This window comes from Papilio machaon, chromosome 3 (genome assembly GCF_912999745.1).
Source record: "Papilio machaon chromosome 3, ilPapMach1.1, whole genome shotgun sequence".
NCBI classification, from domain to species: Eukaryota; Metazoa; Arthropoda; class Insecta; order Lepidoptera; family Papilionidae; genus Papilio; species Papilio machaon.
The window spans coordinates 3,396,107-3,412,604 of NC_059988.1; the positions used below are offsets into that span (position 1 = coordinate 3,396,107).

Genomic DNA, 16,498 nt, shown 5'->3' on the forward strand with positions numbered 1-16,498 from the left:
TCGCGAATATGTTTTTCACATGTTAATAATTTCAACCATTATCAAACGATAATGATTTTATTATAGGTTAGCACAAACTACACAACATTGCTAAATACCACATGCTTGTAGGCGTATCAGCTCACGAGTTATCATTTTTTGGCTCTCCTGTAAAGTTCATACTTTCGGGGTTACAGCGTTTACGCTTTCCAGCGTCGATATATTAATGTAAGCTCAAAGGAAAATATCGAGTACATTTTAATAAATGAAATAAAAAAAATGTTTCCATTTTAAGAGAAATGGAGACACTTGAATAAAGTCGACATCTAGTGATTCACAATTTAATGTACAAGAGCCGTAAACGCATCGTTTTATATCATTTTACATATAATAGATCGTAACAATCAGAACAACTAACTGACTTTTTGGAAAGTGATATATTCATAATATTTATTGGTCCATGTATACAAGTAAAATTATCTAAATAAACTAATTAAACAAAAATTACGTATACGACTTAAACTTTTTAAGACAAAGCGCATTATTGAAAGACAAATAGCAAATGTTTACTGAGATAGCAATTTTTTTTGTACCTGTTTCAGAAATGAAAACCACGCTTTATAAATAAAAAAGCTATTTCCTAACTTAGTTTTTGAAATTGTATTTGAATTCTAATCAAATCAGAAAATATATTACCACTTGCTGGAAATATACCGTGGATTTCTAAGACCAAAATTTCCGTTTATTATTATCTCTGTTGTGTCAAAGACAACTTTAGGGATGACGATAAGTTTCATAGAGTGATTTTGGTTTAGAAACCTATGATTATTGTCAATGGTTATTAATATTTTTAATGGAATGTTTTAGGGTAATTGATGATACAAATATGTCTGTTTCTAATAGTGATTGTATTTGTTGTGTTGCGTGTTATAATGTTATTGTTGTGTTGATAAAAGTAAAATTGTTTATACAGGTTGAATATTATTTTGTTATTACCATTGTATTAGACTATTGTTCATTTAATTTTAAATAATTTATATAAATGAAAGTCGAAAAAAAATAACTGTAAATGATGTAATGAAGTAATGAAACATAATTTGAGATCATAAAATAATATATGACTGTAAATTTCCTTAAATTAAAATTTGCTTATTAAAATTCTAGATACATAACTAGTTATTTACCTAGTTATGTACAAAATATTTTAGATTCAATACAAATTCATTAAATTTGAGACCGTTATGTACACTATAATAGAATATTGTAATTATAATAACTAGCTACATTGGACAGAGATAATTAAATTTCTATCATTTTATCTAATAATTTAATATTTAAGAATATTCAAGTATTGGTCGAGTTAGGACAAGTTTGTTAACTTCACTATATTTCTGCAATTTTTTAGAAAATACTATAAATTGGCAAATGGGCGAAAGTCTACCTAAATTCGGTAAAATAACACTGTCAATATACATCTGTAATATGATAAAAGGTTACAGAAGCATTGACAACTTTAAATCAGAGACAAATAACATACCTAAACTATTAAATGTATAATTTTTATTCAATTAGTATCTATATGAAAAATTACGTAAATGAAAATCTTCAAATAAATTTAAAAACAACCAGTAAATTAATTTCCTCGTCTTAATACCGCATGTAAATTTTTTTTTTCGTTCATTCATCAATTAATTTACATACAAACTTAGAATTCGTCTGCTGTGACACTTGTATTAATATTTGTTCTCTCTGTTTTATCAAATAGTTTGCCCATTGGCTGAGCCTACTGATGGGAAAAAAAACTTGTGAGCCGTCATGGGACGCCTGGCAGATGTGAAACATCGTGTGTGTACAAGTAATATGCATAAAATATTAAATATTATAATTAAATAAATAATAAAAATAATGATAATGACAATGGAAATGGCAATGACAATGACAATGGCAATGACAATGGCAATGGCAATGGCAATGATAATGATAGTAATGATAATAATTATAATAATAATATTAAGGAAAATGTTTGAATCAGAAAATTAATAAACATGTGGAATAATAATAATAATAGTAATATTAAATTCAATATTATTAAACCGTGAACCAGCGACCCGTCGCCACGGCAAGCTTCGCCACGCAAACGTTTCGGTTTACAAGTGATCCTATAGATGTTTCACATCAAAAATTATCCAATTGAATCTAAGATTCAAAATATCCCATTGGGCGGATTGATCGTTATTAAAGCGATTGAATCCTTTGAATTAAAAAAAAAACTATTGGTACGATTAATTCTATGCAAATAAATACAACAGTCACAGCAATGGAATTCTATTTTCAAAATTCCCAAAAGCTTTTTCCAACAAGTAAAAAACTTACAAATCATTAAACACTGGCACTTAAATAACTGAGATACATTAGACAACTTAAAATATAATACGCTAGTAGAAAACTTGTACTTATAATAGTATCAAGAATATTCAATCTATATTTATGATAAATATTCTATGGTTTTTGAAACAAAATTTGATGTGATTTTCATTATATCATTATGGATAAACTTTTAGTTAATACTTTTAGTTAAATTATAAGAAAAGAAAATATGTTAAACTTGACAGATATCTATTTTTAATAGTTGTAATTGTAATGAACCAACAAAACTACTTAGAATATTGTCTTGCATATGACTGTTTGAATCGCCGGTAAAATTTACTTAACTGTTCATTATTTTGTAAAACAAGCAAAGAGCATGACGGCTATATACAACAGCTAGAAGATAGAGATAACATCTTCACTGTCTAAACTATATTCATAGGCACAAAACACTTATACGTATTCACCAACTAGATGAAAATTTAAAAAAAGAAGCACACAAATATTCCAGTCTCATACCCTGTGACACCTGATAAAGGTCACTAGTAACACAAGATAGTGTACACATACACAAGAACTTCTAATTTACTTAGAGAAGGGACTGCTCAACCATTATCTTCTCGTAACCTGACGGAGGAGGATACCGAAAGTTATCTAAGATTATATCCAAGATAGCGCCGTCGTCGACTGAAAAAAGACATATTTAATTGTTCATTATCAGGAAAAAAAGATTTCTTTTTTAAGCAGAGCATAATTAAAAAATAGAAGTTAATTAATAAAATGCTAATAATTTATTAACTTTTTAATCAGACAAATTAAGTTTTTCTAAAAGTTAACTTACCGTAAAGAGCAGGATACACAGTTCCTTTAATATTCCTTACCGGGATCTCCATATTCTTTCCATTTAAGAAAAAGTTCATCTCAACATGATCATATGCAATACCAATCACATCACCTTCAACTGGCATCTCCGCTACTGTACTATCAGGGTTGTCACTCTCAGCTTTATCTTCAACATGATCCGGTGACTCAGTTGACACTAACAGCTCAGTAGGTGAGTCGCGAGACGCAGGCCTTAAGTGATACAGTTCAATATTATCGTGCCGCACCGTACCATCACTGTTCAAGCACCATGACTCCTTATCAAAACCACCTGGAATTCAAACACGTAAAAATTAAATACTATTAAATTACAGTAACATACTATAGAATGGCAAGATCAGGAAGGGAGTTACAACTAAATAGTATATTTATGCTCATTACAATTATAGAAATATTTTTTTGAAGATTATTTAACAGAGTTTGTCCTACATCATCATCAGCTCACTATATGTCACCAAAGATGGGCTCAGAGCCTACCCTAAGTTAGGGGTGATTAGGCCATAGTCAACCATGCTGGCCAAGTGCTAGTTGGTTGACTTCACACATATCTTTGAATTTCATCACAGATATGTGCAGGTTGCATCATGATGTTTTCCTTCACTAAATCAATAAATAAATGTATATAATTCGGGATTCGAACCCTGGAACATGCAGATTGCAAGTCAAGAGCTTAACATCTGAGCCACCAATGCTACATATTCAACTCAATTAAATAAATTTTACATAACATATTTCATTATAAATTCATGCAAACCATTATTAAAAATGCTGCGGACAAGGTCACATGATCCTGACTAGAACAATGATATTAAACAATAAAATATAGTTACACCACTCTAGATCATATTTGGTTTAGTGTCACATGACCTTTATATGTGTGACATTGGCCTAAAGTGAAGGCACTGCTTGAATGTCAATAAGACACACAAATATTACAGTTGAATGATTTCATTTAAGACTTTTACTAGACATTAGAGATAATAAAGATAGCAAAAATACATCCAGAAAATCTTTTATTCTGTCCATTAAAGCGGTACTTTAAAGCTTATGGCAGATACTTATGAGTATGAGATAATGTTAAACATACTTGAATGTAAATTTACTTAGTAGTAGTTGTTGTCATTAAACAATATTAGATTTACCATGCACTCTATTAAGATCTGTGTCCCTAGTAGCAAGTCCCACTGCCCATACACCTCCTTGTTGCAGTTTTACTTCAAAGTAGGCTTTGTTTTGAACTAGAGGTGCATTGCCAAGAGTGCAACCTGATCCACAGGCTCGCTGTCCACTCTTTACTAAAACAACTTCATGGCCTGAAATAAAATACAAAGAGATGGTTAGAGTTACCCAATTACATGTTATCTATAGGTTATTTATTAACCCTTACACTTGAAATTATAAATAGTTTGAACTCAAACTATATTTAACTCAACAAATAGACATGTGTTACTGTACTGTTTAATAATTTTGTTAATAAGGGAAAGCAGTAATGTATTTTTAGTTGTCACATCCTGACTAACAGAGTTATGCAGTGAAAACCACAATTTAAGGAATACTCGTCGCATTATAAGAAATAAATGAAATACCCATATGTAGAGAATCCAGTTGTATTGGATTCTCCTTTATCCGTACTGGAACACTTGGAGTCAAAGTGAACCCGTTTATACAACCTTTGAGACAGCAAAACATGTTTATCATTGCACTGAACTGTTTTAAACGAAAATCAATACAATCTGATTCCCTGAAAATATTTTTTTCTCACTAACAAAGTATATATTTACTCTCATTCATTCATCTCCATTCTCGACCATTTCTCAACTGTCAAATTGAACTGATGTGATGATGTGACAATGACAAGTAAAAGTGACATTGACAACAGCGTTCGGAACCGTACGATAATTATCGTACACATACGATAATTTTGTGCCTACATACGATGTACGATAGCATATTATTATCGTACGCAGATTGTACGATAATTTCTATCATGATGCAAAATTTGAGAATTTATATTATTTCACTCATGCGTTGATAGTCTAAACCGCAGTAGCATGATTTTATTTTGTCCAATAAAATCTTGAGAAAATACCGGGAAATACAAGTTCTTTATTCCTATTGGTCCTTACGATCCGCTCTACTAAGTTTCACCACTGCCAATACTGTAACTTTATCCAGCGCCTGCTGTACACGCTTTCTTATTGGTTAGTATAGCATCTACCAATGCGAACAAGAGAATATAAGTTCGATATTTCGATATTTCGATTATGTTCACACTTCATATGTATCGTATATTTTGTGTAGAAAAGTTGGCAGTTATTTCGTTATATTATTATGATTATATGTCCGTATTCGCTCTGACAAACGGAATTATTCAAATTAAGTGAAGAAAGAAGTAATTTTCTAGAGCAGCAAAATTTTGATCATACACTCGGAGTGATTGTACGATAATTTCGATCCATGTAGGATAATTTTACGCCCCTGGTACGATAGTCAGTCCACTTCAAGTTGCTAACGCTGATTGACAACTATATTTTTAATTAACTAAAGGTTAAATGTTTCGATGCCACTGATAACGCGTTTAGGTTTTACAAGTAACTTTGCTTCCTTCATTGATACGCTAGTATTGTTTTTGTTTTCCACCGAACAAGCGGGTACCCACTATCCTTTTGAGATTCCTAGGTCTGCACCTGGTACAAACAGCATAGTAGTTAGCCGGTAATCCTAGCGAAGTATTATGATTCGGCTTCAATGCATTTGTATTTTTATATTACAAGAAATATTTTCCAGCTTAATGCTTTATACTTTTACTAAGCTTCGGTTTATCAAATCTAGTTAAATAACTTAACTTAATTTTAAAATAGTTACAAAATATATAATTATATATAATACATGTATCTTTCAAAGTGTGACTAGCAATTACAACTTTAGGCTAAAGTTTACATCCTGTTGTGCCTAACGGTACTTAATTTTACTGTTTCTAAAAACTGGCATATCTCACGCCCACAGATGCCGAATCACTAAGTTACATCAGAGATTCCAATGATAGTGGCAAAAATTTAAATACAACTTCTTTAAAAGAAGAAGTAAATATTAATTAGATAGATTATTTTTGCTTGACTGGACTCTTAAATTATGTTCTCTTTTTAATTGGTGCTTTTGGCGCGGGACGCGATGTATTGGACAAAAAATGTCTCTTTTTTGTATGTCCTCTCTATTAAAGGTAACCAGAGCTGGGCATTAACTCGTTAATCCGTTAATCGTTAATTAACGAAGTTAACATTTTGCTTAACGGATTAACTTTTAAGTTAACTTCAAAAAGTGTTAACGCTTTTGTTAACTTCCGTTAAACTCAACTTCCGTTAATAAAAGTCCGTTAATCGTTAAATTAGAAACTTGGAGACGTGCTGTCATTTTGTTTAAATTACGTGCCACGCCACGCTCGTAAGTTCAACTATGTTGGGCGACTGTCGACGTGCAAGTGTGACTCATCAGAGCGTCCGGGAAAGACGTGACCAACAGGACAAAATAAAAAGAAGGCTCGAAATAGTATATTTTATTACGAGTATTTAATAGCCCATATCCCGAACGCTCTTCGTCCCTGCAATACGCCACTTTTTGAGCAACTGTATTAAAACACTTTTTTTCTCGTGCTTTTTCTTTAGTTTTTCCAAACTCGTGCATTCTCTTTCCCAACTGTCAAAATAATGTCTATTAAAAAGAAAAAACCAACTAAGTTATAACAAAATAAAATCATGATTCATGCACATATTTCTAAAAAGAAGATCCTAATTTTTTACAATATCAGATTTAATGATTTGATTTAATGAATTAGGTTAGGTTTCATTTTATTTCATATCATTAAATTTCATTTTCATTTCATATCAATAAAAATAATCTCCCGAAGACTTGGCTGTTTGAGCATAGTTCCCTTTGCCGACCCAGAATGGGTGAAGAAAACAAAAAAAATCATTTTCCAAACATTTTAGTTAGTTGAGTTTATTGTGTTTTTATTATTCTATTAAATTGATTCATTTTTTCGCAACTGTATTTAAAATAGTTGTTTAGTACACGTGCGGAACCGTCATTACAACTTGTTCCCACTGTCAACCCTCACCTTCGCGCTTCGGCTCGGGTAGACATTTGTCGGAATTCTTTGCAATGACAGGCTTTCCGCACTCGTAATGAAATATACTATAATGCATTCATACTTGTCTCTAATACTAATGTGTTATAGAATGTATAGCCAAATTACTATTTTAAACAAGTGTCGCCACAATAAGTGTGAAATTAGTATGTATAATTTTGGTATGGTTAACTGTTAACGATTAACTTGCGTTAAATTTTCGAGAATTTAACGCTTTAACGATTAACGAAGTTAATTTTTTAATTAACGAATTAACGATTAACGAAGTTAACTTTTCGATTAACTGTGCCCACCTGTGAAGGTAACACATCTGCAGCCTTTCAACTTTAGCTATCATTACAGACCATGATCTTTCGCAACACTAAAAAAATAAGTTTCTTTTAACCATAAAAAACACATTAAAAATATTAAGCAATAATATATTAATATTAAGCTTATTAATCTTATCCACCAGTATGCGTTTTGTATTCTGCTAACAATTTATTTATTAAGCGTAAACATACGAATGCTAGGAACGCGTTATGTCGAGACGAGAAAAACAAACCTAAACAACCAAAACATCACACACCTAAGTCAATATACTAAGTATATTACATAATATGTCGATTAACCATCTCATTTAATTTGAAAAGTAAATGAATCAAGGTTAAAGAAACAGGATAATTAGCCTAGAAGTTTATAAATTAATCGATCAGTCAACACAATTTTTCCAATTTAAGTCATCTTCAAACAGACTATTAGTCCAACAAATTCAACAAGAATATCGTGAGTTTTCACGACAGATACAATCATACTGAAACTCTTTGCAACAAGGTGTTTCGGAAATAAAAATTAACACATGGAGCCACAGAGCAGTGACAGCTGTTACATGAATGGACTAAACAAGGAAATGGATGCACCGGCTCTACTGGCTATACTTACTTCTACCACTCTTCGGAGAAGGTTGTGGATTGAATGGCTAAAATTAGTCTCATATTCAACGAGCACCTGTGTATCTAGGGCTTATTTGTAGACAATACTGCTGATACTTGCCAACGTGGTTTTTTATTGCCAACATGGGGAATTAGAGAAAGTCGTTGTAGGGTACGCATGAATACGTACAAGGTACAAATTGTCCATTATGTGGATTCATTTAGGCACGAACATAATTTCACCGAAATATACAGGAAGGTGATAAATGCTTACAACTGTCCGGTGGTAATTTAATAATGAGGCCATAAATCATTTATTCTTTTCTTCGATAAAGAATGAGGCGAAGATTATCGAATTTAATTTTCCATAACGTTAAGAAAAAAAACTTAATACATTTTGTCAAGGTTAGGCTATGTTAGGTCAGAAAGTTACATATTATAATAATTCAGTTATGAAAAGATACTTAATAACGGATATTTCGTTATAGCTTAGAGATGAGGTATCTCATCGCTAAAATTTCTTTCTAAATTATTTTTTTGAACTAAGATCTGATGCCTTACGTCCAAGGATAATGTGTGCTAAATGTTGCTTCTTTTTTAATGTTGGTAATTTAATGAATTACTTCACTTGTCGATTAGTAAAAATTCACTCGAAAATATAAACCTGACAAATAGAAAACAATGAATAAATAGAGATAATTTATACTGTGAAAGTTTGTCGTACATTTTTATTACCTTTAATAAACTACCTAAATGTCCAGACTTCAAAGTGTAATTATGCACATTGCACAAACAATGAAAATTAAAAAAAGAATAAGATATAAAATTATCTCGAATATTTTGTGGTCAATGAGTAAAATTGGAGCAATATCGGATCTAATTAGCGATTAACTCTTAAGATAATAACCAGATGGATCCTACAAAGAGCACCGAACTTTTTAGGTTTTTCCCGTTTTTAAAGCAAATGTATCGTATAAAATAACCATTTACTACTTTCAGGCCGACTTGCCGAGACCCAGGCAACGCGACGTACGCAAACACACCAAAGAAAGCCGCGATTAGCAATGCCAACACGTATACTGTCAACGCTCTGCCAACAGAATGTTCTAGAATTCTAATAGGGAATTATTCATATATCATGGATCTAACAACATTTCTTACTAAAATATAATAAGTAAAGAATACACGAGTATAATAAGTAAAGATGCTCCGCCTTTTTGACAATATGTATTGAGATTAGGAAGAGCAACGGGTATCAACTTTGTATAGGTACAATGGGTCCGATTCGTCACCTAGATTTTATCCAAAATTTAAAATACGATTCGTAAGGTCGTTTATAAGAATCACATGATTTACTAAGGCAAGAAATTGAAGCCGTCTAAGATATTGACAAGTCTATTAACCATTGCCGAAACACTATTTCAAAAGCATATTATCAATCTTTATAAAGATGTTTTTGTTAACTTGTTTTAGTAGTTGGCTACATTTCTAAATTATCCATGTTTACATCCATTAAAGAAAAATAAAGCGAAACACGTACAATAACAGGCAGGTATTAGTCAGCACAATTTCGTACTCAAGCATCGGATAGAACAACCCTGCGACCGCGAGGGTTGAATGGTGCGTGCGTGCTTCCTCTATATAAAACGAATGCGCGGCGACGGCGCATCAGTTTGTGACCGATTCGGAAGACAGACGCATATGTAAGTAAAACCTCCTCTGTCACATTTTTATAACCAGCCAGTATTGTAGTAAAAATTTTTTTTAAAAGAATGTTTTGTCAGTTAACTTCGTAACTTGTGTAGTTTTGTTTTTATTAGTGTAAAGAAATTAAATTTATATGGGTTTATTAAGGACCACAGTCATGGGTGGAATGAACCACTTAATCAAAGGGCCAAGGTCACTTTCTACTCAATCCAGGACCGGTCTTATAATCCCGGTACCTTCGAATGGGCTTGCGCAATGCATGTGGTGCAGTTAAAGAAAGTTTGTTTGTAAACAACAACTTTGCTATAGAGCCACAATAATTGTACACATGTGTGACATTATATTCTAATAATATCTATTCCTAAGTCTAGGTTATTTAATATTATCAAAAATCTAGACTTTAATATTTATAAGACGAGTTTATTCTTTGACCTTTTATAAACAATCAATTATTATTTTGTAGCTTCTGAAATGCGGAAGTGTGATGCATACAGGAAAATTAATAAGTAAATTTATTATTTAATATGGCCTTTTGAAAGAGATATTATTTAGTTATTTTAAATTTGCTATAAATGGTAACATGTTGCATAAAGGTTTCAGTAAAATATATAAAGAATAATATTCAGTTCTTCGACCCTAACTGTTGTTATTCGTGTAATCATAAATTCAAGAAACTATCCGGTTCTATGGTATTTATGAATATCAACGCAGCTTTGTTGCGAAATTTCGATGAAAACAACGATAAGTTTTTTTTTTTTTTTAGATTATCAAACTTGTTTTAAGACGAATAAAATAAAGAAAAATAAAATTAGAAAACATAATGTGCAATGGCAGATATGAACTAATATATAATTATATTTTGTAAACTCCAATATTTTTTACTTGAATCATTTTATTACTTTTTACTTAAAAAAAATAACCTTAAAGTCCGATAGACAGTCGCACAAGAATCTTTATTTTATCATTTATCTTCCCAATGTTTCTCCCTTGACAGACGATGACGGCAAGATGGATCTTATTGCTGGCGGTGTTGGCGGCAGCGCACGCACAATTCCCCAACGGCCGCATCCTCGAGCCGCCCATACCCTCACATTGCGTCAACAGAGTCATACACGAGAGATATGCCGACAGTAAGTACCATCGTCGTTAGCACATACACGTCCGGACTGGACCAAATTTCATTTTTTTTCTTCAGTTATTTCGTGATAACATTTTATGGTTAAAATATTGAGGCATTGTATTGGAAGAAATTATAATTAAATACGTGATAAAAAAAAAAAAAAACTAATTCATATTAATCGGAGTTAAAAATTAATCCCGAAACATTGTCTCTTAGAACCGGATTGACCGGCGTTGAGAAAGTTGAGACGACTATAGAAATTTAAAAAAAACGTCTTAACTGATAATGCCTACTATTGTTGGAAAGTTAATACTGATTGATAAATACGACATTGTAAGTTGTAACCTAGACCCTAACCTAACCCGGAGAAACGATTAATATAAATACATCAATTAGGTATATTTTTGATTTTTTTATACTTAGTTGATGTATTTGTTTTTAAAAACGTACCAGCCATCTTGTTTTTACAATGTCTGTATATCTGAATTAAAAGACACAAACGCATAATATGTTTTAAAAATTAGACAGCAAGTGTGAAACAGTGGGTTCAAGTTCAATCTATTTGCGTATTCCTACTGAAAAAAAATTGAATTGAGCATAAATTGTTCAATATTTTAAATGTCTACTGCTAAAAACAAAACAACATGTGACTAATTATTATTGTCAAAGCTTTCCAGACATTCCAAACTGTTTATCATACTTCTCAAGTTATAAGGAAAAAAAGTATTTAAACTTGCAACTTAAGCTTTCGTGGCGATAAAAAGACGTGCTCCAAGTTATCACGATATCTATACCGGATGTCAGATAACGCAACCTGTTTCTGACATGGAATATGAGTAATTCTACAACGTGATAACATTGTACTATAAATGTTGTCAAATAACTATATAACTATTTGTCATAAGAAAAAGGCACCTATCATACTTAGACCTACGTAAGATTGCAAATTATTTCGCTTTCAGCTTGAACATATCGTCTCGATTTCTCTGACCCTATATATAGACCCCTTTGGGAATCACTGATGTAGAACATAGTCTGGAAGAACACATAGGCTACTAATATATTTTTTTTAAATTCCTCGCGGACAGAGTCGCGGGCAATAGCTAGTAACTTTACATAATAACAATACAACTTAATTAATACGTTGTGTTGCGAAATTATAAAATCAAATTTTATAGGATCAATAAAATTTATATGATAGTGAACAAAAAATATAATAAAAACATTTGCTCGCATAATATTCTTATTGTTACTTACTATATTTTTAATACTACGAAGGATATGACCTTTTAAAATGCCGTTTCACGGTTAACTATTTGATGAGAATATTTAGTCTGTCATGTACAGCCCGGATAGCTCAGTCGGTAGAGCATTGGACTTTTAATCCAAGGGTCCAGGGTTCAAGTCCCTGTTCGGGCGACTCTTTTTCTTGATTTAAACTTCAGTACAAATTCAAAAAAGTTGATACAACCCTTGCACACTTTATGTGATAAGATAGAGTTTATAATTATCTTATAAATAAAATATTGAAACTCTTACAAATATCTCAATAGATTTTATGTTTTGGATAGAATAGTCCATTACGATGAAGCGTATTTTAGTGTAATTACTTTCAACATAAAACCCATTTTGATTAAAGTAACCTTATAAAATTATTGTTTTTTGTTTTAACTCTGTCAATAACCAACCAAGAGGGACAAATAATTCATATTTGAGTCGTTTTGTTTGTGTAGATAAGGGATATTTCTTCTCGTGGCGCGACCCCGCGCTGCGTGGTGTAGAAGAGGACTGGCTGAGCGCAAGGAACTACTGCCGGCAACGTTGCATGGACCTCGTCTCCTTGGAGACCAGCGATGAAAATGAGTGGGTGAAAGCGCGCATCATTCAAGATAAGGTAGGCTTCAAATCTGCTCCATTTTTAATCAAACAATTATTCTGTCAATCTTGAGGACAAGGTCCCAACCTTCCGTTAGACACAGTGTTACTAAGATTTGAAGTATGTAATTTTTATTAACACTATTGTAATATTTTACGTAAAGAATATTAGAGGTCCTTTAAATTTTTTTTCAGAAAACTAATAATGTTATTCAAGTAAAAAAAATGTTGGCTTCCATGGTGAATGTGTACGTTTGTGTGCTTTTCCTTCATTTTTCAAGAAGTAAAATAAAGCGCAGTTTATGTGGAACACACGTCTGTCGTCCAAGGCTTAATCGATTTACATCACAGTTTCCACGATTGTTCCATCCATTTATATGTATTTAGGGATAATCGAGAAGAAAAACGCTTGGCATTAACGACAATGAATCTCCAGCCTTGACCCGCATGACTACAATGCGTCAAAAATTAGAAAAATACTCACGTGTGCTCGTGTCACGAGTTCGGTCACCTACACCACTCACCGTCGCACATACTGACCGTGACTTGAAAACGTAATATTTCCAAAGCAATAGAAAACAAACAAGCAATAGAAAGTGTACAAAATTTCTTACCATCGTCCCGTAACCTGTAACGAATTGATACATCTTTGTTTTGGATATATCAATAGCACTTTAGCTGATTTGAAAACGAAGAGAACTCTCGATTGTAATAATATCGCACGGCTCCGGTGACACAAGACGGTTTTAAAATATTTTCCCTTTTCAGATTTCACTGTTTGTTATCGACAGAATGGCCTCTTGTTACGTGGGAAACACTTTTTCTCATCAAGTGTTTCATCTTTGTTAATGTCATGTCGATTTACGATATTAATCTACCATGTAGCATTGGGATTAGTGTACCCAAGAGTCTAAGTTTGATTTCAAATACAAACAACAAAATTGCGATTTTTCTTCAAACTTATGAAAAGTGAGGAAAGTATATAATCTATATATATAAAAGAAAGTCGTGTTAGTTACACTATTTATAACTCAAAAACGGTTGAATCGAGTTGACTGAAAATTGGTGGGGAGGTAGCTTGGAACCAGGAAACGGACATAGGATAATTTTTACCCCGTTTTCTATTTTTTATTCCGCGCGGACGGAGTCGCGGGTAAAAGCTAGTCTAATATATAAAATTCTCGTGTCACAGTTTTCGTTCCCGTACTCCTCCGAAACGGCTTGACCGATTCTCATGAAATTTTGTGAGCATATTCAGTAGGTCTGAGAATCGGCCATCTATTTTTCATTTTTTTTTTTAACTGCGCGCGGACGGAGTCGCGGTGACAGCTAGTATACAATAAAATAACAATTCTTTATAAAAATGTTATATAACATATAACAGAATCGTTTAATTTTTTTGCTGATTAAGGAACTAGATTATGGCACTAGTTAATTATATAACAGAAATTGTTGCATCTTGTTTCCATGTTCGTTATGCCATTTAGATACACATACCTGCAGCGCAACCAGTTTTTGCTCATGATAAAATAAAGCTCACTTCATCATGTTCAAAAATTATAAAACAAGTTTGTTGAGATCAAACAAGCTTTATAAGGTAAAAATAACGTTATTAAAAGTTCGCACTTTTGGTAAATTAATTTTGAGGAGCATTTTAATAGACATGTCATTTAAACAGATACGTCTTATTGCCATAATAGATTTATTTAATAGTCTAATAACTATTTTATTTATTTATTTAGTATGAAATCTACATTGAGAATAGCCCTTAGTTAATTTTTTTTACTATTTACCTGAAGTTGCAGTTTTCCTGGTAAATTTAACAAGTGTACATTATATTTTGCAGGTGAAATACATCTGGACTTCGGGCCGCCTGTGCGACTTTAAGGGCTGCAACCGGCCCGACTTGCTGCCCAATGAGATCAACGGCTGGTTCTGGACCGCAGAGCTACAGAAGTTGCCGCCCACTACCAACAGACAACAGAACGACTGGTCCGAAGGCGGCGGTATCGGCAAACCGCAACCTGACAATCGGGTAAGGAAACATGTCCGCAATATTACACATTATTAATGCGAATAAATTACTATTCATTATTTTTTCGATTTAGCTACAAATGTGTAAATAAAAAGACCGAATAGACGAATCTTGAATATTGAACATTTCCGGAGTTCAACATATTATATTCAAACGGACATAATATGTCGCGAACTTTCGTTTTATGCAAATAAAATTACTATTCTTGATAATATTCCTACTCTTGTTCTAAGTATATACTTCTTTATTCTAATCCTTAACAGCCTCCTTTAAATTACTTTATTAAAGGTCGTTACATCATTTATTTGAATTATACATGGACCGTTAAATTTGTAAATAAATACCTACCTGTCCCCTAGCACTTAGCTTATTCAAAGAATATAAAGAAAGTAACGACGTAACGGGAATGCGATAGCGCAGTCATAACTTTACGCAACCCTTCATCCGCGTCAACGTATGACTCAATTCCGAGAACCGTTAAGTAATACTTATTGTAAAACGCCCACCGCACCGGTACTACACCAGCATCGCGGCGGATGTCGCGCAATGAAAATGAAAGCTGTGTAAATATTTATGGGGCTGCGAAATATTCGCCGAAGGGCATGCCCGTATGGTACATACACTTTCTATCGTGCGGCAAAAGCTTATCGGTATGCAGTCAGCGAGACGTTGAATACTGTTTGAGCCTCACTTTCGCCCACATACGTAATTCACGACGTATTTCATACATCCGCCTGTAGCCACTCAATAGTCATCAATGTTTGACACATTGTGTAATTACTTACGCAATGACGACACTAAACACAATAATGTGAAATTACTTTTTAATGTGCGAACTACATTCTAAATAAACATAAACCTACAAAACATTTCTAACACATATGTTTATGTTAACCATACTGTTTGTTTGGTGTTAATTTTCTCTTATTTTTTCTAAATAATGTTGTACCCATTTTAATTCAGTTAATGGTTAATACACAATTGAATAAAATGAAGAGGTTTGATTCACCAATGTTTATTAATTTGAATCAATTGATGTACTTATTTACCCATATTTAATAATACACATTTAAAAATAATACAGTCGAACTAGCATATGCGATATTTTTTTCGCTTATAAAAGTTTCTGTTTAACCTGAATTTCTCGCTTACGGAGGCATTCTGTGGGTACCGATCAATGACTATAGCTTAAAAAGGTTTCGTCTTTATATAATTATTTTCATGACAGTAAAAAAACCTATACATATTTTCTTTTACAATAGGAACTTCACCAAGGCGGCGCTGCGGAGCACTGTGTGGCTATCCTGAACAACTTCTACAACGACGGAGTGCATTGGCACGACGTAGCTTGCCATCATCGCAAACCTTTCGTCTGCGAGGAAAACGACGCTCTCCTCAAATACGTCAGATACACGAACCCCAATTTACGAGTTTAATTTAAAAAATATATATTGATAAGTACATAAAATCAATTCCCA

The 16,498-nt window shown here is 32.6% G+C and overlaps 2 protein-coding genes and 1 non-coding gene across 3 annotated transcripts; 2 read left to right on the forward strand and 1 right to left on the reverse strand.

The window, feature by feature from the left end:
* Positions 1-2,912: 2,912 nt before the first annotated feature.
* On the reverse strand, positions 2,913-5,036 carry LOC106712365 (SPRY domain-containing protein 7). The gene is made up of 4 exons (XM_014504887.2): positions 4,815-5,036; positions 4,371-4,541; positions 3,188-3,499; positions 2,913-3,033 (listed from the first exon to the last, which is right to left on the reverse strand). Exons 1-4 carry the CDS (start codon positions 4,924-4,926, stop codon positions 2,936-2,938), a joined length of 693 nt encoding a protein of 230 aa, XP_014360373.2. The 5' UTR covers positions 4,927-5,036; the 3' UTR covers positions 2,913-2,935.
* A 4,854-nt stretch (positions 5,037-9,890) lies between these two features.
* LOC106712473 lies at positions 9,891-16,457 on the forward strand. The gene is made up of 5 exons (XM_014505060.2): positions 9,891-9,986; positions 10,985-11,120; positions 12,844-13,004; positions 14,832-15,020; positions 16,283-16,457. The coding sequence occupies exons 2-5, from the start codon at positions 10,988-10,990 to the stop codon at positions 16,454-16,456; spliced, it is 657 nt and encodes a 218-aa protein (XP_014360546.1). The 5' UTR covers positions 9,891-9,986; positions 10,985-10,987; the 3' UTR covers position 16,457.
* Positions 12,457-12,529, forward strand: Trnak-uuu. The gene has a single exon. It is a non-coding gene; the product is annotated as a tRNA-Lys (tRNA).
* Positions 16,458-16,498: the final 41 nt, after the last annotated feature.